General features: G+C 50.3%; 1 protein-coding gene across 1 annotated transcript; it reads right to left on the bottom strand.

Moving 5' to 3' along the window:
- Positions 1–1,362: 1,362 nt before the first annotated feature.
- Positions 1,363–22,150, bottom strand: hlcs (holocarboxylase synthetase (biotin-(proprionyl-CoA-carboxylase (ATP-hydrolysing)) ligase); the record flags this gene model as incomplete). The annotated part of the gene is made up of 12 exons (XM_080509077.1): positions 1,363–2,852; positions 2,988–3,201; positions 3,776–3,890; positions 4,274–4,434; positions 4,543–4,610; positions 14,113–14,384; positions 16,051–16,230; positions 17,008–18,188; positions 18,514–18,676; positions 18,770–18,831; positions 21,746–21,806; positions 21,887–22,150. 12 exons carry the CDS (start codon positions 22,148–22,150, stop codon positions 2,678–2,680), a joined length of 2,916 nt encoding a protein of 971 aa, XP_080365203.1. The 3' UTR covers positions 1,363–2,677.
- Between the last annotated feature and the right edge of the window lie 2,011 nt (positions 22,151–24,161).

Here is a 24,161-nt window from a genome sequence, read left to right as displayed (position 1 = left end):
TGTAGAACCTGAACTTTGAGGGACTTCCTGTAGAACCTGAACTTTGAGGGACTTCCTGTAGAACCTGAACTTTGAGGGACTTCCTGTAGAACCTGAACTTTGAGGGACTTCCTGTAGAACCTGAACTTTGAGGGACTTCCTGTAGAACCTGACCCGCTGCTCTCTGTGTTCAGGCCCGACGGACGGTTCCTTCTCCGACGACGGTTCCAGCAGCAGCAACCTGAAGGACGACCACTATGACCGTTACACCCTCCCCGACGGCGAGGGGGCGGAGCTTAGCCCTCACCCCCGGTCCCCCGCCTCGGAGGACCAGAAGCCTTGGAGGCGACCTCTGCAGTATGGAGGTGCAGGAGGCCCCGGGGAGGACGGGGCCCCGGACCCCCCCCTGCCCGGCGACCCGGTCCAGGTGGTTCTGGATCAGCAGCAGAGACTCTGCATGCTGGAGGCCGGACCCCCCAGGTCCGGTCCGGCCCAGCGGGGGGTCCGAACGGGACCAGTGGGATTTTCACCGCCAGCTTCTTATACGTCCTTCAACTTCCACCGCTTCTTTGGCGCACAGACGTCCATCACGTCCCCTCAGGGGACGTCCCTGGGACACAGAACCAACGGTCACCGGAGTGAGGACTGCAGCTCCTCCGTCGGCCCCCCGGGGAGCCAGCGACCCGGCCCCCGGCCCGTCAGCAGGTCCGTCATCATCACCAACCACAAGTGACTCATGGCTCCACCTCCTCCACCTGAGGCCCCACCTCCTCCACCAGAGGCTCCACCTCCTCCACCCGAGGCTCCACCTCCTCCACCAGAGGCTCCACCTCCTGCCACCACTTCCTCTCCTCCACCTGTACCAGGACTTCTACTTCCCTCAATCGTTCAACTCTCAGCAAAACTTCAAAATAAGAGTAGAAAGGGGTTTTTAATGCCGTCTTTAATTTGCTTATGGGAATGTCTCGTCTGTCTCGTTTGTCCCTCGTGTCTCAGAGGACACTGGTGGACCTGTGTCCCCGTGTGGGACACGTCTTCAACTGTCCAATAGAAACTTTTGGGTTCCAGTCCGAGTTCTTTACTGAAAGTAAAGGTTTGGTTCTTGGTCAGATCCAGTGAATGCAGTTCAGTCCCAGTACTCCCAGTACTCCCATACTCCTATACTCCCACTACTCCAGTACTCCAGTACTCCCAGTACTGCACTCCCCTGACTGTAGTTTAAAGACAAAACATTCACAGCATCATGGACAAACAAAGTCCTCCTCCTCCACAAAGACTCACCATTACGACGTATTGCTGATTTTATCTGGACGGTAAAATACGACATGTTGTTGGATAAATAATGTTTGAGATCTGCAGATTGTTTGTATTCAGTTTTTATTTCGTCCCAAAAACAAAAAGCTGTGAAACTCAATAAAGAAACTAGAAAGGACACTAGTCAGTGCATACCTTCGCCAACGCCACATTCGTCACCATGGAAACCAATAGAATACAACATTATTTAAATCCAACACACCACTCAGGGCAGGCCACGCCCCCTCATGACAGGCCCCGCCCCCTCACAGCAGCGTTGTAACTTTTAAACTGCAGCTCCTCTGAACTGGTTCAGTAATAAAAGAGTTTCTTGGTCTGGTTTTAACTGCAGGAGCAGCTTTCAGTGATGCGTTCAGGCGCATCACGTAACTCCGCCCTCCGACACGCTAGCGAGCGGCGGGACTCGTACGGTTACCGAGGCGACGACCTGAATATGATTAAAATGTGGCTGATGGTGGAACCGGCTTCTTCCACGACGACCAAACCAAAGAAAATTTCTTCTTGTTCTTTGGAGGAATCAGACTGAAGTCTGCAACAATAAATACACAAATGAAAATGACTATTTTTGATCCAGCCCAACACCAACATTTAATTTATTCTCCTGTGGATCCATTTTGATGAAGATCAGCTGAGATTTGGAGACAAATAAAGGAGTTTTCTGACGCCATCGTCACCGCAGATTCTCACAAATTCCCAATTGAAAGCAGCTCATGAATTAAACATTATTGTGAACAATGTAGTGAAGATTTAGTCTCACAAATCACAAGTAAAAAAAAACATTTCATGAAATCAATTGCACAAAATAAGAGAAATGTGTAAAATCCTAGACTGTGGAAACTTCAAGTACTTTGTTCTGAAGTGCAGAAACAAACTGTCAAGTTGTTTGTTGAGGAAAGTGAGGAAGTGAAGAAAGAAGCTGGAATGATGAAGGTTTTCTAACAAACTGAAGACGAGAACAGGAATATTTCCAGTTACTTAGAAATACGATGGTCAGAATGCTGCTTCACCTTCTGCTGCTGGTACCATGTTCCAGTAGTGCCGGTACCACTAGTACTACCAGTAGCACTAGCAGCACCAGCACCACCAGTAGCACCAGTACCACTAGTAGCACCAGCAGTACTACCAGTACCAGCAGCAGTACTACCAGTACCAGCAGCACCACCAACAGTACTACCGGCAGTACTACCAGTACTACCAGCAGCACAGCCGTGGACCAGGTGAGGTGAGAGCAGCAGCAGGTCGTCCAGGAGGTTCAGGTTCTCTGCTTCATCACCACCAGTACTACCAGTACAACCAGTACTACCAGTACCAGCAGTACTACCAGCAGTCCAGCCGTGGACCAGGTGAGGTGAGAGCATCAGGAGGTCCAGGAGGTCCAGGAGGTTCAGGTTCTGTGCTTGACGACCAGCAGGTTCCTGAGCATGTCGAAGGAGTTCCCGTCGGGCTGCACCGTCACCACCTGCTGCCCCCTGCTGGCCACCTGCAGGAAGCCGCTGTGGTCCAGACCCACCACCTCCGCCTCCAGGCCGTCGTCGCTCCAGAGACGCACCTGAGCGCCGCTGAGGACCAAGCAGAGACAACTTCCTCATGAGGCCCCGCCTCCACCAGGTAACCATGGCAACAGGTGCGAGGCTCGTCCGTCCGACACCCGAGGTGCGGTCGGAGGCGCTACCGGCCGTGTGCAGCTTCCCTACCTGTGCAGCCACCTCTGGTAGTACAGGGGCAGCACGGCGTCGGCGCCGCCCTGCTGGAAGCTGAGGATCAGGGCCTCCAGCACGCCGAGGGAGCGGGAGATGAGCAGCGGCACGCCCAGCGGCGGCAGGCTGCAGCCATGCTGCTTGTTGTGCTGCAGGATCAGGTCGTTGATGCACATGGTCGGGTTGCTGTTGCTCACGTTGACGCCGCAGCCTGGACACAGTCATCGTCACTGTCAGAGTGTGACATCACACTGACATCACACTCTGACATCACACTCTGACGTCACACTGACATCACACTGACATCACACTGACATCACACTGACATCACACTGACATCAGTGTCACTGACATCACACTGACATCACACACTGACGTCACACTGACATCACACTGACGACAGTCAGTGTGATGTCAGTGTGACATCACACTGACATCAGTGTGATGTCAGTGACACTGATGTCAGTGTGATGTCAGTATGACGTCACACACTGACATCAGTGATGTCACTGACAGTGTGTGATGTCACACTGTCAGTGTGATGTCAGTATGATGTCACACTGACATCACACTGACGTCACACACTGTCAGTGTGACGTCAGTGTGATGTCAGTATGACGTCACACACTGACGTCAGTGATGTCACTGTCAGTGTGATGTCAGTGTGACATCACACTGACATCACACACTGCTGTCAGTATGACGTCACACACTGACGTCAGTGATGTCACTGTCAGTGTGATGTCAGTGAGCAGAACCCTCTGGTGACAGAAAGAAGACTTTACCGATCAGCAGGTGGAACGTGGATCCGACCACGGTGGACGTCACCAGGACTCCGCCCACCTTCACCAGGTTACTGTAGTAGACGTCATTGGGCCACTTCACCCTCAGGTCCAGGTCCTGATGGGGGACGGGAAGGTCTCAGTCCTGCTCTACATCTCCAGGATAAAAGTTTCCAGTGACGCTCCAGATGTTCACTTCTCTGACCAATCAGAGTCTTACTGCTCTGTAGCTCCGCCCACCTCTGAGTTCTGGTTCCACCATGTGTTGAAGGGGAAACTTTTTAAAGTGACTCCACCAATCAAAGCTTTTATCATCTACTATGTTTATGTTTTATGATATATTATATTGATGATATACTATATTTGTTTTATGATGTGTTCCCAGACAGGAAGTGGCCTCAGGAACCACAGTAGGACCGCAGGTTCTACCTGGTACTCAGGAAGTGTGTAGAAGGCAGGTTCTACCTGGTACCCAGCAAGTGTGTGGACGGCAGGTTCTACCTGGTACCCGGGAAGCGTGCGGACGGCCTCCACCACGGCCAGGGCGGCGAGGTGCTGCACAAAGGGGATCCTCTGTCCGAGGCGGGAGCCGAGCTCCACCTGCACCGTCACGGTAAAGGTGGCGCTGCCCAGCGGGCTCAGCCAGGCGTTCCGGCCCCGACCTGCCAACAAACAAGCAGTCAGAACCGTCTGCACCCTGGGGAGCGTAGAACCTCGGTCAGGGTGGAACCTCGGTCAGGGTGGAACCTCGGTCAGGGTGCAGAACTCACCTCTTCCTTGGACTTGACGATCGGCGACGGCGACCAAACTCACGTCGTTCGGCAAGAAGAGCGAGAGGCTGGAAGAAAGAAGAGCAGGTCAGGGACCGTCCGGTTCCACCTGGAGGTCTGAGGAGAACCTGGCTGTTCTGCATGGACAGCTCTTCTCTGGGTTCCTGACGGTACCGAGCGTGACGACAGTAAACATGATAGTTAGCATCAACAACCAGGACAGGATTGTGGGGGTTGGGTTAGGTTAGGGTGTAGGGTTAGGTTAGGGTGTAGGGTTTAAGGTTTAGGGTTAGGTTAGGGTGTAGGGTTTAAGGTTTAGGGTTAGGTTAGGGTGTAGGGTTAGGTTAGGGTGTAGGGTTAGGTTACGGTGTAGGGTTAGGTTAGGGTGTTGGGTTAGGTTAGGGTGTAGGGTTTAAGGTTTAGGGTTTGGTTAGGGTGTAGGGTTTAAGGTTTAGGGTTTGGTTAGGGTGTAGGGTTAGGTTAGGGTGTAGGGTTAGGTTAGGGTGTAGGGTTAGGTTAGGGTGTTGGGTTAGGTTAGGGTGTAGGGTTTAAGGTTTAGGGTTTGGTTAGGGTGTAGGGTTAGGTTAGAGTGTTGGGTTAGGTTAGGGTGTAGGGTTAGGTTAGGGTGTAGGGTTAGGTTAGGGTGTAGGGTTAGGTTAGGGTGTAGGGTTAGGTTAGGGTGTTGGGTTAGGTTAGGGTGTAGGGTTTAAGGTTTAGGGTTTGGTTAGGGTGTAGGGTTAGGTTAGAGTGTTGGGTTAGGTTAGGGTGTAGGGTTAGGTTAGGGTGTAGGGTTAGGTTAGGGTGTAGGGTTTAAGGTTTAGGGTTTGGTTAGGGTGTAGGGTTAGGTTAGGGTGTAGGGTTAGGTTAGGGTGTAGGGTTAGGTTAGGGTGTAGGGTTTAAGGTTTAGGGTTTGGTTAGGGTGTAGGGTTTAAGGTTTAGGGTTTGGTTAGAGTTGAGGGTTCAGGGTTTAGGATCGTCTCCAGAGGAACCTCCTCCTGTTGACCAGACCTCCGTCTCCACTGGGAGACGTCTCAGCAGAACCTCCACTCAGTTTGTTCCTCAGCCTGCTGAAGGCTGAAGGGTTCTAAAGCTGAAGGGGTTCTAAAGCTGAAGGGTTCTAAAGCTGAAGGGGTTCTAAAGCTGAAGGGGTTCTAAAGCTGAAGGGTTCTAAAGCTCTCACAGTGTCCGGCGGTCAAAGAGACAGCCGTCCCCCGTGGAGACGTGTCCCTGTGTCCCTGTGACCTCAAGCCATCAGCTGAAGGTTGAAATGTCGGAGACGATTTCATCCTGCAGGAACTTAATCTCATTAAAATCTCATCCAATGAGGGAGGCGACCAGGACCTGGAGGGAACCTCATTCTGTCCCTCAAACCCTCATTCTGTCCCTCAAACCCTCATTCTGTCCCTCAAACCCTCATTCTGTCCCTCAAACCCTCATTCTGTCCCTCAAACACTCTTTCAGTCCTCGTCTGGACCGGTTCTGCTCAGACCACATGGACCTGTGACCACTGAGGAACCTGCTCAGTGTGTGTGTGTGTGTGTGTGTGTGTGTGTGTGTGTGTGTGTGTGTGTGTGTGTGTGTGTGTGTGTGTGTGTGTGTGTGTGTGTGTGTGTGTGTGTGAGGACGCTGTAGTACAGGATGTGCTCAGGAGTGATGAAGATGATGATGAAGAGACTAAAATATAAACTGAACAGGACCGTGTGGCTTTTTAAGAGTCCAGTGAATGTTCAAGGTCTCACACACACACACACACACACACACACACACACACACACACACACACACACACACACACACACACACACACACACACACACACACACACACACACACACACACACACACACACACAGTTTAATCGATAGAACTTATTACAGATTTGAAGCCGTCAGCTCAGACAGAATTCCTCTAAAAGCCGTTTAGCTTCCGCCAGCCGTCACACTGAGGAACCGCTTCACTTCCAAGATTAAAACATCCCAGATTAGAAGATGGCTGCTCATTGTGAAGCAGGGTTTGGGGTTCTAAGTGTGTTTGCATTGATCAGGTGCAGCAGCCTCACAGGGCTGATCAATAGGAGCCGCTAATCTGTTAATGTGATTCATTGAGCTGATCCTGTTTTCTGACCAACGCTAGAAATGATCCTTCACTAACTGAACACCAGGAAGTGATCAATGCTGCTGACCCGAGGCCAGCTGAGGGGGCGGGGCCACAACACCCATCTTCATCTTCATCTTCATCTGCAAGTAGAGGCTCCAGCCGTCAGTCAGTATTATTAAAGACTAGAAAGACTTTCTTTACCTACATGTTCACTTCTTCTTCCTGTTTCCAGGAAAAGCGCTGATTCAGCTGAACCGTCAAACACAACAGATATTTATTGACGTTTCAGATCAAAGCCTGAATCAAAGCCTGTTTGTCTAAAGCAGTGGTGGGAGAAACGTACAAACAAACAAGTAAATAACCACTAAAATAACGCGTCTCGGACCTCAAATAATGAAATATTAAAAAGCCGGGATCCGGTTGGAGCAGGTTGGGTGGAGGCTTCAGTTTCCTGAACAAAGCTTCTATGTTCTTCTACGTCTCCAGACGTCCAGGAGAACCTTCATGTTCTACAGGTTCCTGTACGGCGGTGCAGCTCTGGACCAGTACCGGTACCGGTAACGGTACCAGTACCAGTCCAGCCTGGGGGGACGTCACCCGCCCAGTACCGTCATTCTGTGCAGGGTGACGGAGGCTGGTGACCTACGTTGCCTCCACCTGGAGCGGGTGGAGCTCCAGAGTGCCGGCCGACGCTGCAGGTCCTGAATAAGACATGAGCTCCTTCAACATCTGCTGACAATCTTCTATAATTGCAGCCGGCCGACGGGTCAATTGGCCCAATTTGGGTTTTGTGGCCCAGCTTGTTGCTGCAGGTTGAGCGGAGGGCCTCCGTCCTGACGGGGGTTTCCTACCAGGAACACCACCTAATTCCACAAAGTGTCAGTTTGGATATTGAATTGCTTTTCCAAACAAACTGATTTCTGGCGTTTTGACGCCGCGGAGCCGGTTTAACTGAAAGAGCCTCTTGTGGAGGATTTTCTCTCAGATGAAAACGCTGAAGGCAGATTCTGAGGCGACGAGGCGTGAAGTCAGATTGAAGAGTCACAAAGCAAAAGGACAAGTTGACAGGATGAAATGTCTCAGTCTGTAGGATCACATCTATAGGATCACATCTCCAGCAGCCGCTCACTGATCCCAGGAGGAAAGTGAGGAAAAGGAATGAGAGAAAGAAATGTTCATGTGAACTTGAAGGCTGATAGAAAGAAGTGACAGGAGGAAGTGTTGCTGGAGGCAGAAGGATCAAGTTCAGCAGAACAGGAAGAGAATCATTATCCTCTTGGACGACCAAGTGGCCTCCAGTCTCTCATCATCACTTTATAAAACCTCCAGTCTCTCATCATCACTTTATAAAACCTCCAGTCTCTCATCATCACTTTATAAAACCTCCAGTCTCTCATCATCACTTTATAAAACCTCCAGTCTCTCATCATCACTTTATAAAACCTCCAGTCTCTCATCATCACTTTATAAAACCTCCAGTCTCTCATCATCACTTTATAAAACCTCCACAGTCTCTCATCATCGTGTGTGTGTTACAGTAATGTGATGTGTGTTACAGTAATGTGATGTGTGTTACAGTAATGTGATGTGTGTGTTACAGTAATGTGATGTGTGTTACAGTAATGTGATGTGTGTGTTACAGTAATGTGATGTGTGTGTTACTGTAATGTGATGTGTGTTACTGTAATGTGATGTGTGTGTTACAGTAATGTGATGTGTGTTACTGTAATGTGATGTGTGTTACTGTAATGTGATGTGTGTGTTACTGTAATGTGATGTGTGTCTTACAGTAATGTGTGTGTTACAGTGATGTGTGTGTTACTGTAATGTGTGTGTGTTACAGTGATGTGTGTGTGTTACAGTGATGTGTGTGTGTTACTGTAATGTGTGTGTGTTACTGTAATGTGATGTGTGTGTTACTGTAATGTGATGTGTGTTACAGTAATGTGATGTGTGTTACAGTAATGTGATGTGTGTGTTACAGTAATGTGATGTGTGTTACAGTAATGTGATGTATGTGTTACAGTAATGTGATGTGTGTGTTACTGTAATGTGATGTGTGTGTTACAGTAATGTGATGTGTGTGTTACTGTAATGTGATGTGTGTGTTACAGTAATGTGATGTGTGTTACTGTAATGTGATGTGTGTGTTACTGTAATGTGATGTGTGTGTTACAGTAATGTGTGTGTTACAGTGATGTGTGTGTTACTGTAATGTGTGTGTGTTACAGTGATGTGTGTGTGTTACAGTGATGTGTGTTACTGTAATGTGATGTGTGTTACAGTAATGTGATGTGTGTGTTACTGTAATGTGATGTGTGTTACAGTAATGTGATGTGTGTGTTACAGTAATGTGATGTATGTGTTACAGTAATGTGATGTGTGTGTTACTGTAATGTGATGTGTGTTACAGTAATGTGATGTGTGTGTTACTGTAATGTGATGTGTGTGTTACTGTAATGTGATGTGTGTTACAGTAATGTGATGTGTGTTACAGTAATGTGATGTGTGTGTTACAGTAATGTGATGTGTGTTATAGTAATGTGATGTGTGTGTTACTGTAATGTGATGTGTGTTACTGTAATGTGATGTGTGTGTTACAGTAATGTGATGTGTGTGTTACAGTAATGTGATGTGTGTTACTGTAATGTGATGTGTGTGTTACTGTAATGTGTGTGTGTGTTACAGTAATGTGTGTGTGTTACAGTAATGTGATGTGTGTTACAGTAATGTGATGTATGTGTTACAGTAATGTGATGTGTGTGTTACAGTAATGTGATGTGTGTGTTACTGTAATGTGATGTGTGTGTTACAGTAATGTGTGTGTTACAGTGATGTGTGTGTTACTGTAATGTGTGTGTGTTACAGTGATGTGTGTGTGTTACAGTGATGTGATGTGTGTTACTGTAATGTGATGTGTGTTACAGTAATGTGATGTGTGTGTTACTGTAATGTGATGTGTGTTACAGTAATGTGATGTGTGTGTTACAGTAATGTGATGTATGTGTTACAGTAATGTGATGTGTGTGTTACTGTAATGTGATGTGTGTTACAGTAATGTGATGTGTGTGTTACTGTAATGTGATGTGTGTTACAGTAATGTGATGTGTGTTACAGTAATGTGATGTGTGTGTTACAGTAATGTGATGTGTGTTATAGTAATGTGATGTGTGTGTTACTGTAATGTGATGTGTGTTACTGTAATGTGATGTGTGTGTTACAGTAATGTGATGTGTGTGTTACAGTAATGTGATGTGTGTTACTGTAATGTGATGTGTGTGTTACTGTAATGTGTGTGTGTGTTACAGTAATGTGTGTGTGTGTTACAGTAATGTGTGTGTTACAGTGATGTGTGTGTTACTGTAATGTGTGTGTGTTACAGTGATGTGTGTGTGTTACAGTGATGTGTGTGTGTTACTGTAATGTGTGTGTGTTACAGTGAGGTGTGTGTTACTGTAATGTGTGTGTGTGTGTTACTGTAATGTGTGTGTTACAGTGATGTGTGTGTTACTGTAATGTGTGTGTGTTACAGTGATGTGTGTGTGTTACAGTGATGTGTGTTACTGTAATGTGATGTGTGTTACAGTAATGTGATGTGTGTGTTACTGTAATGTGATGTGTGTTACAGTAATGTGATGTGTGTGTTACAGTAATGTGATGTATGTGTTACAGTAATGTGATGTGTGTGTTACTGTAATGTGATGTGTGTTACAGTAATGTGATGTGTGTGTTACTGTAATGTGATGTGTGTGTTACAGTAATGTGATGTGTGTGTTACAGTAATGTGATGTGTGTTACAGTAATGTGATGTATGTGTTACAGTAATGTGATGTGTGTGTTACTGTAATGTGATGTGTGTGTTACAGTAATGTGATGTGTGTGTTACTGTAATGTGATGTGTGTTACAGTAATGTGATGTGTGTGTTACAGTAATGTGATGTGTGTGTTACAGTAATGTGATGTGTGTTACTGTAATGTGATGTGTGTGTTACTGTAATGTGATGTGTGTGTTACAGTAATGTGTGTGTTACAGTGATGTGTGTGTTACTGTAATGTGTGTGTGTTACAGTGATGTGTGTGTGTTACAGTGATGTGTGTTACTGTAATGTGATGTGTGTTACAGTAATGTGATGTGTGTGTTACTGTAATGTGATGTGTGTTACAGTAATGTGATGTGTGTGTTACAGTAATGTGATGTATGTGTTACAGTAATGTGATGTGTGTGTTACTGTAATGTGATGTGTGTTACAGTAATGTGATGTGTGTGTTACTGTAATGTGATGTGTGTGTTACTGTAATGTGATGTGTGTTACAGTAATGTGATGTGTGTTACAGTAATGTGATGTGTGTGTTACAGTAATGTGATGTGTGTGTTACAGTAATGTGATGTGTGTTACAGTAATGTGATGTGTGTGTTACTGTAATGTGATGTGTGTTACTGTAATGTGATGTGTGTGTTACAGTAATGTGATGTGTGTGTTACAGTAATGTGATGTGTGTTACTGTAATGTGATGTGTGTGTTACTGTAATGTGTGTGTGTGTTACAGTAATGTGTGTGTGTGTTACAGTAATGTGTGTGTTACAGTGATGTGTGTGTTACTGTAATGTGTGTGTGTTACAGTGATGTGTGTGTGTTACAGTGATGTGTGTGTGTTACTGTAATGTGTGTGTGTTACAGTGAGGTGTGTGTTACTGTAATGTGTGTGTGTGTGTTACTGTAATGTGTGTGTTACAGTGATGTGTGTGTTACTGTAATGTGTGTGTGTTACAGTGATGTGTGTGTGTTACAGTGATGTGTGTTACTGTAATGTGATGTGTGTTACAGTAATGTGATGTGTGTGTTACTGTAATGTGATGTGTGTTACAGTAATGTGATGTGTGTGTTACAGTAATGTGATGTATGTGTTACAGTAATGTGATGTGTGTGTTACTGTAATGTGATGTGTGTTACAGTAATGTGATGTGTGTGTTACTGTAATGTGATGTGTGTGTTACTGTAATGTGATGTGTGTTACAGTAATGTGATGTGTGTGTTACAGTAATGTGATGTGTGTTACAGTAATGTGATGTGTGTGTTACTGTAATGTGATGTGTGTTACTGTAATGTGATGTGTGTGTTACAGTAATGTGATGTGTGTGTTACAGTAATGTGATGTGTGTTACTGTAATGTGTGTGTGTGTTACAGTAATGTGTGTGTGTGTTACAGTAATGTGTGTGTTACAGTGATGTGTGTGTTACTGTAATGTGTGTGTGTTACAGTGATGTGTGTGTGTTACAGTGATGTGTGTGTGTTACTGTAATGTGTGTGTGTTACAGTGAGGTGTGTGTTACTGTAATGTGTGTGTGTGTGTTACTGTAATGTGTGTGTGTTACAGTGATGTGATGTGTGTTACTGTAATGTGATGTGTGTTACTGTAATGTGATGTGTGTTACTGTAATGTGTGTGTGTTACAGTGATGTGTGTGTTACTGTAATGTGTGTGTGTTACAGTGAGGTGTGTGTTACTGTAATGTGTGTGTGTGTGTTACTGTAATGTGTGTGTGTTACAGTGATGTGTGTGTGTTACAGTAATGTGTTGTGTGTTACAGTGATGTGTGTGTGTTACTGTAATGTGTGTGTGTTACAGTAATGTGTGTGTTACAGTGATGTGTGTGTTACTGTAATGTGTGTGTGTTACAGTGATGTGTGTGTGTTACAGTGATGTGTGTGTGTTACAGTAATGTGTGTTACAGTGATGTGTGTGTTACTGTAATGTGTGTGTGTGTTACAGTGATGTGTGTGTGTTACAGTAATGTGTGTTACAGTGATGTGTGTGTTACTGTAATGTGTGTGTGTGTTACAGTGATGTGTGTGTTACAGTAATGTGTTGTGTGTTACAGTGATGTGTGTTACTGTAATGTGTGTGCCCCAGCAGGGCCAGGACCAGAACAGGACCAGAACAGGACCAGAACAGGACCAGAACAGGACCAGAACCCTGAAGACGTCCAGCAGATCATTTCCAGCCCAGAAAAGTCCGAACGTGTCGACAGAATCAGGATTATGAATCCTAATAAACACGTTGGAGGAAATAAAGCAGACATCCCATAATAACAACATTAATCAAGGCCCACTGACATCTGGCACAGCTGGAACAGCTGCAGCGGTGGTCTGGGTGTCGGCTGCTGGAGTTCCACTAGAACCTTCATGACAACACTGTCGGTTCCAATCAGCTCACCGCGGCTCCGACTGCCATTTTTCAAACTTTATGACAGTTTTAATTGTTCCCAGCCGCCGTGTGTAAAACACACACACACACACACACACACACACACACACACACACACACACACACACACGCTCTATTAGCCGTGGTGCAGTGGGTCACATGGGGAGTCAATTAGTCCAGCCTGTCCACACACACACACACACACACACACACACACACACACACACACACACACACACACACACACACACACACACACACACACACACACACACACACACACACACACACACACACACACTGCTCTTCAGACTTGATGAATAAGGGATGAAATAAGCTGCGGCGCCCCCCACTGGTCGACTGTGTGAATAAACCAGGTGAGTCATAAACTCACGACTAGTTAAAGTAACTAACCTGGTTTCATTCACTAGAAGCTGGGAAGGTTCAAATAAACTGGATCAAACTGCTGAAATGCCATTTAAACGCTGTACGTTGTAGTTCTGGTTATAAAAGCAACAGAAACCATTTTGTAATTTTTAATATAGTTATAAAACCTTTTGACGGCGTTTATCCCGTTTTAATTTAAATTCTTTAAATGTATTTATTTTCTGGTAGAAAGCAGATGAAGGTACTTTGTCCACAGTGGACGTGAGTGTCCTACCCTAACAGGTCCACGGTGGACGTGAGTGTCTTACCCGTCCAGCACGTCCACGGTGGACATGACTGTCTTACCCTAACAGGTCCACGGTGGACATGACTGTCTTACCCGTCCAGCAGGTCCACGGTGGACATGACTGTCTTACCCTAACAGGTCCACGGTGGACATGACTGTCTTACCCGTCCAGCAGGTCCACGGTGGACGTGACTGTCTTACCCTAACAGGTCCACGGTGGACATGACTGTCTTACCCGTCCAGCAGGTCCACGGTGGACGTGACTGTCTTACCCTAACAGGTCCACGGTGGACATGACTGTCTTACCCGTCCAGCAGGTCCACGGTGGACATGACTGTCTTACCCGTCCAGCAGGTCCATGGTGGACGTGGCTGTCTTACCCTAACAGGTCCACGGTGGACATGACTGTCTTACCCGTCCAGCAGGTCCACGGTGGACGTGACTGTCTTACCCTAACAGGTCCACGGTGGACATGACTGTCTTACCCGTCCAGCAGGTCCACGGTGGACGTGACTGTCTTACCCTAACAGGTCCACGGTGGACATGACTGTCTTACCCGTCCAGCAGGTCCACGGTGGACATGACTGTCTTACCCGTCCAGCAGGTCCATGGTGGACGTGGCGACCTCGGCGTGCAGGACCACGTGTCCCAGCAGTTTGGTCTTCAGGTTCCGTCCATACGTCTCCATGTCAAAGAGACCGGGACTCGGGGACTCGGTGAAGAGGGGCAGCAGGTCGGGGGACGAGACGGGGACGTCCTGCGTCTCTGAGCCGGACCACATCCTGAGGCGGGTCCTGGACAAGTCCAGAACCCCGCCGGCACCGGACCGGGTCTTCAGCCACGTCACGACACTGATCAGGGACTCCTGGGAGGAGGAGGAGGAGGAGGAAGAGGAGGAAGAGGAGGAGGAGGAGGAGGAGGAGAGGAGGAGAGGAGGAAGAGGAGGAGGAAGAGGAAGAGGAAGAGGAAGAGGAAGAGGAAGAGGAAGAGGAGGAGGAGGAGGAAGAGGAGGAAGAGGAGGAAGAGGAGGAGGAGGAGGAGAAGATAGAATCACACAAGTCAGTCATGTTTCAGGTGGATTCAGCCTCTTCACACACACACACACACACACACACACACACACACACACACACACACACACACACACACACACACACACACACACACACAGGATGAGAGGCGTCATGTCGCCCCCTGGTGGTGACCCCCTCTCACTACCACGTGGTGAAGACACATGAGAACCAGATTGGTCCACATTCAGAGGAAAACCTTGGTTCTGCAGCAGGAACGTCCTGAACTCACTAACAGACCAGCTGGAGTCTCACTGAGGTTCAGGAACGTGATAAACACTAAAGTAACAAGGTGTTCAGTGAGATTCTGCTCGTCGTGTTACTTAGTGTCTCTATGGTTTCCTGTCAGCCTCCTGGTTCACTCTCAAGCAACTAGTTATTAAATGTGTGACACATGGTGAGTATTACTGAGCTGATGTTGGGGTGGGGGGGGGGGGTGGAGGGTGGGGGGGGGGTGGAGGGTGGGGGGGGGGGTCGGGGGGCTGGTGAACCTCTGAGGGAACGCTGGTTCACATAAACACTCCATTATTGGCCGATCGACCACAGGAGGCGGAGCTTTAGACCCACAAAAACAAACACCCCTTTAAAATATGAATTTCTTCACACCTTTATGAAAGTCTTACCACAGTGGGCGGAGCCACCGGATCAACACACGGAGAACGTCTCTCCTTTCTCTTTCCATCATCTTGTCTGTTAAAGAAACTCTCAGGTTCTTCAAGTCCTCCTACTTTACTGGTTTTAAACTTCAGGACTTAAGACGCTTTTGTGAATCACTTTGATCTTAGGAAGGAAAAATACATTTAATCTAACAAAAGTCTTACATGTGGAGGAATTCTACGATGTTTCTTCAGAGTGACGTCGCAACGAGCTGCTTTCAGCCTCAGGAACAAGGAGCTCAGAGCATCTTCCTCTCTAACCACCAATCAGCTTCCAGCAACAGGCTCGACCACGCCTCCTCAGGTCAGTCACTTTGAAGCTAAGAAGTACTTGCTGAGGGCCTTTGAGGCTGAGAGACTCTGAGACCCTGAGAGACTCTGAGACTCTGTGAGATTCAGAGACTCTGAGATTCAGAGACTCTGAGACCCTGAGAGACTCTGAGACTCTGAGAGATTCAGAGACTCAGAGACTCTGAGAGACAGAGAGACTCTGAGATGTAGAGACTCTGTGAGATTCAGAGACTTGGAGATTCAGAGACTCTGAGACTCTGAGACCCTGAGAGACTCTGAGACTCTGAGATCCTGAGACCCTGAGAGACTCTGAGACTCTGAGACTCTGAGAGATTCAGAGATAGGTTAGGGTGGTTAGGTGGTTCAGGGGTACCTGGGAGGTGGTTCAGGGTTCAGGGTACCTGGGAGGTGGTTCAGGGTTCAGGGGTACCTGGGAGGTGGTTCAGGGTTCAGGGTACCTGGGAGGTGGTTCAGGGTTCAGGGTACCTGGGAGGTGGTTCAGGGTTCAGGGTACCTGGGAGGTGGCCAGCAGGTGCACGGGGCCGGGAGCAGGAGGGGGGCTGGGTTCACAGCTCAGACCCAGGGAGGTCAGGATCTCCGTCAGGACCTCGTAGCGCAGAGCGTTGCTCAACTTCAGCTTGTCGAAATCAGCAGGGGGCAAAACCTGGGAGTCGGCCGAGATCTCGAAGTGGACCTGCAGAGAGGGGACAGACAAGACGGGGACATTGGACCTGGTACCGACAAACTCCTCCGTCCTCTGTCCAGCCGAAGACCTGAACCTTTGACCTGGACTCTGAAAACCTTCATGAGGTCTGGCAGGACCAGAAGCTTCTATATTCTGATGCTTCCTGCAGGAAGAACTAAACCTGAACCTGAATCTAAACCTGAACCTGAACCTAAACCTGAATCTAAACCTGAACCTGAACCTAAACTAAACCTGAACCTGAATCTAAACCTGAACCTAAACTAAACCTGAATCTAAACCTAACCTGAACCTGAACTAAACCTAACCTGAACTAAACTAAACCTAACCTAAACCTGAACTTAAACTAAACCTGAACCTAAACCTGAACCTAAACTAAACCTAACCCGAACTTAAACCAAACCTAAACTTAACCTGAACCTAAACCTGAACCTGAACTAAACTAAACCTAACCTAAACCTGAACTTAAACTAAACCTAACCTAAACCTAAACTAAACTAAACCTAAACTAAACCTGAACCTAAACTAACCTTAACCTGAACCTAAACTAAACCTAAAACTAAACCTGATCCTAAACTAAACCAAACCTAAACTTAACCTGAACTAAACTGAACCTAAACTAACCTTAACCTGAACCTAAACTAAACCTAAAACTAAACCAAACCTAAACTTAACCTGAACCTAAACTTAACCTGAACTAAACTGAACCTAACCTGAACCTCCACCCAGCTCTGCCCCTGCAGCTCCAATGCAGACGCAGCCGTTCACCTGGCAGAGCACCGCCTCCCCTCCGTCACCTCCGTGAGTCACCCTGACGATGACCATGTCCCTCTGGTGGGGGGGGGCGTCGTCCCCCCGGAGCTCCCCCCACAGCTCCACCTCTCCTCCGCCCTGGGCGTCCCTGACGTAGGCCCTCCCGCTGGCCAGGGCGTTGAGCTCCACCTCCGAGCTGTCCTCCCTGGTGAAGCTCAGCCTGCTGACCTTCATGCTCCGGCCGGCCCTGGGCTCCAGACCCAGGCCCGCGGGACACAGGCCGGAGGCCAGGCCCAGGACCTTGCCCCCCAGGCTCAGGAAGGTGAGGAAGCGGGTCTGGAGCTGGGGGCTCAGCGGCTCCCGCTCCGCCAGGACCAGCAGCCGGGTGTTCTCCAGCCAGGGCTCGTTCAGGGCCTGCTGGGTCTGCAGCTGGTAGATGACGTTCTGCTCCGGGTTCACGCACTCGGACAAGAGCCGCCTCACGGCGTCGAAGTGCTCAGGGCGGTCTCCGGTGAAGACCAGGACGTTGGGGGGTTTGCCGGGACGGTCCGGGCCCCCGGTCTGTCCGGGGAAGTCCCCGGCGTCGTGCTCCAGCTCCTCCAGACCCACGGAGCCGTCGTCCGGGAAGTCGGAGATGTTCTCGGCCGAGGCGTACTTCACCGACAGGATGGTGCTGTTCTCCAGCTCCAGGCACTCGTGGCAGCTGGACAGGTGGAGGTGGTGGTGTCCATGTCCCTCCATGTGGTGGTGGGTCTCCGAGGACGGTCCCCCCGGCTCCGGGTCCGGGTCCCGGTCCCGGTCCGGGTCCTGAGTGCAGTGCAGGGGCTCTGAGCTGCGTCGCTCCTCCAGCCTCCTCAGTCCACCGGGGACCAGGAGGAGGCTGCCTTTACGGCCCTGGAGGTGCTGGAGGTCTACAGACAGCTGGAGGTCTGCAGGCAGCTGGTGGAGGTCTGCAGACAGCTGGAGGTCTGCAGGCAGCTGGTGGAGGTCTACAGACTGGTGGAGGTCTGCAGGCAGCTGGTGGAGGTCTGCAGACAGCTGGTGGAGGTCTGCAGACAGCTGGTGGAGGTCTGCAGACAGCTGGTGGTCTACAGACGTCCGGCTGGCGTCCAGAAACAGGGACAGCACAGTCTGAGGAACCTGTGGACGGTGTCTGTCCAGCAGCTGGTTGATGGAGGACGGCTGCAGGAGGACGGCTGTGGAGGACAGACACTTTAGAGGAAACGTCCAGTTTAAAACTTTAATTAAATAACTCTGGAATCAATCAAGTCTCTGTGCTCTGAATCCATTCATCCATCTATCTATCATCTATCTATATCTATCTATCTCTATATCTATCATCCATCCCTCTATCTATCCCTCTATCTATCATCTATCTATTATCTATCTATCTCTATCTCTATCTATCATCTATCTCTATACCTATCTATCATCTATATCTATCTCTATACCTATCATCCATCCCTCTATCTATCATCTATCTATCATCTATCTATATATCATCCCCCCCCCCCCCCTTACGTAGGATGCAGTGAGGAGCCAGTCCTCCGTCCAGCAGGAGGCGCTCCTCAATGAAAGCCACTCCCAGCAAAGTGAAGTCGTCTATGGTGGCCTGGGCCAGGAGCCTGAGGGGCCGCCCGGGGCCCCGGGCCAGGGGGGTGCAGTGGTCAGACCACTTCAGGACCTGCACACACACACACACACACACACACACACACACACACACACACACCCCCCTCAGGTAAGGTCACACCAGGTAAGGTTCAAGGTTTCCTACCTGAAGTGAAGAAGAAGAGACTCTTCGTCCAGAAGCTTCTATCATGAAACAAACAGTGTCGTCTGTTGCCGTGGAAACCAGAGACGGACCCACGAGAGACGTCCAGGTACCGAGGTCGTCCCACGGCTGCTGGACACACACACACACAAACACACACACACACACACACACACACACACACACACACACACACACACACACACACACACACACACACACACACACACACACACACACACACACACCAAGTGGTATAAAGTATGGCTGGATTTCATCAGTACTTTGTTGTATTTTACACATTATTTCCATCAGTACTTTAGTTTCCTCGTTGATCCACTGAGGGAAACAACAGACCCCCCGACAGTACAGACCCCCCGACAGTACTGACCCCCGACAGTACAGACCCCCCGACAGTACTGACCCCCGACAGTACAGACCCCCCGACAGTACTGACCCCCCGACAGTACTGACCCCCGACAGTACAGACCCCCCGACAGTACAGACCCCCGACAGTACTGACCCCCCGACAGTACAGACCCCCGACAGTACAGACCCCCCGACAGTACAGACCCCCCGACAGTACTGACCCCCGACAGTACAGACCCCCGACAGTACAGACCCCCCGACAGTACAGACCCCCGACAGTACAGACCCCCCGACAGTACTGACCCCCGACAGTACAGACCCCCCGACAGTACAGACCCCCGACAGTACAGACCCCCCGACAGTACAGACCCCCCGACAGTACTGACCCCCGACAGTACAGACCCCCCGACAGTACAGACCCCCGACAGTACAGACCCCCCGACAGTACAGACCCCCGACAGTACAGACCCCCCGACAGTACAGACCCCCGACAGTACTGACCCCCCGACAGTACAGACCCCCGACAGTACAGACCCCCGACAGTACAGACCCCCCGACAGTACTGACCCCCGACAGTACAGACCCCCCGACAGTACAGACCCCCGACAGTACAGACCCCCCGACAGTACAGACCCCCGACAGTACAGACCCCCCGACAGTACAGACCCCCGACAGTACAGACCCCCCGACAGTACAGACCCCCCGACAGTACAGACCCCCGACAGTACAGACCCCCCGACAGTACAGACCCCCGACAGTACAGACCCCCCGACAGTACAGACCCCCCGACAGTACAGACCCCCCGACAGTACAGACCCCCGACAGTACAGACCCCCGACAGTACTGACCCCCGACCGCACTGACCCCCGACAGTACAGACCCCCGACAGTACAGACCCCCCGACAGTACAGACCCCCGACAGTACAGACCCCCGACAGTACAGACCCCCCGACAGTACTGACCCCCGACAGTACAGACCCCCGACAGTACAGACCCCCCGACAGTACAGACCCCCCGACAGTACAGACCCCCGACAGTACAGACCCCCGACAGTACTGACCCCCGACAGTACTGACCCCCGACAGTACAGACCCCCCGACAGTACAGACCCCGACAGTACTGACCCCCGACAGTACTGACCCCCGACAGTACAGACCCCCGACAGTACAGACCCCCGACAGTACTGACCCCCGACAGTACAGACCCCGACAGTACAGACCCCCCGACAGTACAGACCCCCGACAGTACAGACCCCCGACAGTACTGACCACCCGACAGTACTGACCCCCGACAGTACAGACCCCCCGACAGTACAGACCCCCGACAGTACTGACCCCCGACAGTACTGACCACCCGACAGTACAGACCCCCGACAGTACTGACCCCCGACAGTACAGACCCCCGACAGTACAGACCCCGACAGTACTGACCCCCGACAGTACAGACCCCCGACAGTACAGACCCCCCGACAGTACAGACCCCCGACAGTACAGACCCCCGACAGTACTGACCCCCGACAGTACTGACCCCCCGACAGGTACAGACCCCCGACAGTACAGACCCCCGACAGTACTGACCCCCGACAGTACTGACCCCCCGACAGTACTGACCCCCGACAGTACTGACCCCCGACAGTACAGACCCCCCGACAGTACAGACCCCCGACAGTACTGACCCCCGACAGTACAGACCCCCCGACAGTACAGACCCCCGACAGTACTGACCCCCGACAGTACAGACCCCCGACAGTACAGACCCCCCGACAGTACAGACCCCCGACAGTACAGACCCCCGACAGTACTGACCACCCGACAGTACTGACCCCCGACAGTACAGACCCCCCGACAGTACAGACCCCCGACAGTACAGACCCCCCGACAGTACTGACCCCCGACAGTACTGACCACGCCGACAGTACAGACCCCCGACAGTACTGACCCCCGACAGTACAGACCCCCCGACAGTACAGACCCCCCGACAGTACTGACCCCCGACAGTACAGACCCCCGACAGTACAGACCCCCCGACAGTACAGACCCCCGACAGTACAGACCCCCGACAGTACAGACCCCCGACAGTACTGACCCCCGACAGGTACTGACCCCCCGACAGTACAGACCCCCGACAGTACAGACCCCCGACAGTACTGACCCCCGACAGTACAGACCCCCCGACAGTACTGACCACCCGACAGTACTGACCCCCGACAGTACAGACCCCCCCGACAGTACTGACCCCCGACAGTACTGACCACCCGACAGTACTGACCACCCGACAGTACTGACCACCCGACAGTACTGACCACCCGACAGTACAGACCAACCAGACCCTGTAGTGTGTGAGAGGAACCGCTTCACTGTAGTTACATGAAGTATAGTTACATTTAGTTACATAGGTTCACTTCAGAACCTCATTCTAGAACCTCACTACAGAACCTCACTACAGAACCTCATTCTCGAACCTCAGGAGAAGAAAGGTCCAAGAGAACAGCAGAGGTTCTGCGTCTATTTAAGTTCAAGTTCAAGTCAAACTGAAACATTTACACAGTAAAAGGTGTAAATAAAGTGTGAGGTGTCAGAAGGTGAAGCCAAGCGGGTCGACCGGACCTGCCTGAGGGGTCCCACTGACCCGCCAGGGTCTGGAGCCCCCGGTCGCCTCGCAGGCCGGCCTCCTGCCTCGCAGGGCGGCTGTACCTGAGGACACCTGCCGCTCACCTCCACCTGCTCGACGTCACGTGTGTCCGCGGCTCACCTCGGGCTCCGTCACACACACGGTCTTGTCTCCCAGCTGCAGGAACACGGCGGCGGCCCGGGCGGGTCCTCCTCCGGCGGGTCCTCCTCCGGCGGGTCCTCCTCCGGGGGGGGAGCGGGGGCTGCGGAGGTCGGAGCGGCTCCGGAGCTGAAGCTGAAGCCGGAGCTGCGGCTGTGCAGGCGGGACAGCCGCGCTGCGGAGGAGCGCCGAGTAGCACTTGTGGAAGCGAACCCACATGTAGACGTAACACACGGTGATGAACATGTTAGGCCGGCGGACACGCGGGACGTCATGGCGGCGGCCGCTGCGGGGAAAGTGTCCTTAAATCAGCTGTTAAAGGACGAAACATGGCAGGGAGCGTTAGCTGTGATGCTAATGTCACTTCTTGCACTCGCACAACGCGCTGAGCGCCCACAGCGCCCCCCCTGGCCGGGAGGGGTCATTACAGCGCCCCCCTGGCCGGGAGGGGTCATTACAGCGCCCCCCTGGCCAGGAGGGGTCATTACAGCGCCCCCCCTCATTACAGCGCCCCCACCTAGTCCAGGAGGGGGTCATTACAGCGCCCCCCTGGCCAGGAGGGGTCATTACAGCGCCACTGCAACTTCACAGACGTTTGTCGTTGAAGAACAAGCGGACGTGGAGGAGGACTGAAGACACACACACACGCGGAAAGAGAGAGGGAGGGGGGGGGGACATACGGTGGCCCTGAAGTGCAAACAACAACAACAATTCACTAAACCCAACAACAAATGAAAAAAACACAACACAAATTCAAAAAACACAACTGCAAATGAAAAAACACAAAGACGGTAACTTGACCAGAAAAGGTCGGTACCAGTTGGCAGCGAGAGATCGTCTGATTGGACCGACGGAAAGTACCACTTATGAACCGGACGTCATTTCTCTTGTGGCTCGTTTAGTTTCCAGAGGAGAAAATACCAGGAAGGAAGGAGGAACAAGGTTTTGTCCAAACTGGAGGAAAGAGTCAAACTTTTCCAGTTTTAAATTTGTTCTCCAGGAAGAATAACTTCTGGTTCAAAGGCTGAACGGCTCCGTCGTCCAATCAGAGAGCTCGTCTGCTGCTCTTCCTTTGAAGTTAATGTCTTTGTGTTTTTCATTTGTTGTTGTGTTTAGTGATTTGTTGTTGTGGTTTGCACTTCAGGGCCACCGTAGGAACTCCACCTCCATCCCTGAACCCTCCTCCTCCTCCTCCTCTTCCTCTCCTCCTCCTGCTCCTCCGCCTCCTCCATCCCTGAACCCTCCTCCTCCTCCTCCTCCTCCTCCTCCTCCTCCTGCTCCTCCTCCTCCCTCACATCCCTGAACCCTCCTCCTCCTCCTCCTCCGCCTCCTCCATCCCTGAACCCTCCTCCTCCTCTTCCTCCTCCTCCTGCTCCTCCGCCTCCTCCATCCCTGAACCCTCCTCCTCCTCCTCCTCCTCCTCCTCCTCCTCCTCCTCCTCCTCCTCCTCCTCCTCCTCCTCCTCCTCCTCCATGGATCCAAAGTAATTTAAAAACAGGTTAAAACAAAACAAGTGAGTCTGGAGAGGTGGGTTTTCAGAAGAGATTTAAAAGACGTCATTAAATGACACATTTCCTTGATCCTGACTGGTTTTATATTGTCCTGCAGCAGGTTTGGTTAAAAATTCAGATTTCAGAAGAAAAGTCTCAATATTAACCAGATAATAAATGACAGTTTGTGTTTAAATGTTAGTTCCAAAAGCTAAACAAGACAATTTCACAAGCATCTATTTACGTACATAACCTCTTTACTAGGACTCCCAGTGAAAGTATTTGGATCAATATTATTGATCACAAATCATTTCAAAGTGCTTCACATGTCAATAAACGCCCAAACATGGAACTTTGTAAATGGATTTTAAAAAGATGATGAGCAGTTCGTCTGCCAGGAGAACAGTTTGAAGACGAGAGACGTCAGGTTTCATCGTGTCGCCGTTCACTGATCAACAACAACAACAACAACAACAACAACAACAACACAACACACAGCAGTGGATCAGCAGGTCAGTTGTAAACAAGGAATAAACAAGAAGAAGAACAAGAAAACAGATTAATGATGAGAAGAAGTGAAGACAATCTGGCATTAGAACAGCCAGTAGGAGAAACGACAGGTCCTCCAGGTCCTCCAGGTCCTCCAGGTCCTCCAGGTCCTCCAGAGGACACACAGCATGTAGACCCTCTGAAGAGACAGTAAATGCAGAGTGACTGGTCTCATCTGTCCAGACAGGAAGTCCTGCTCAGCCTCAATGCTCATTACC

This window comes from Blennius ocellaris (genome assembly GCF_963422515.1).
Source record: "Blennius ocellaris genome assembly, chromosome: 14".
Lineage (NCBI taxonomy): Eukaryota > Metazoa > Chordata > Actinopteri > Blenniiformes > Blenniidae > Blennius > Blennius ocellaris.
This window is presented reverse-complemented; position numbering and strand designations above follow the sequence as displayed.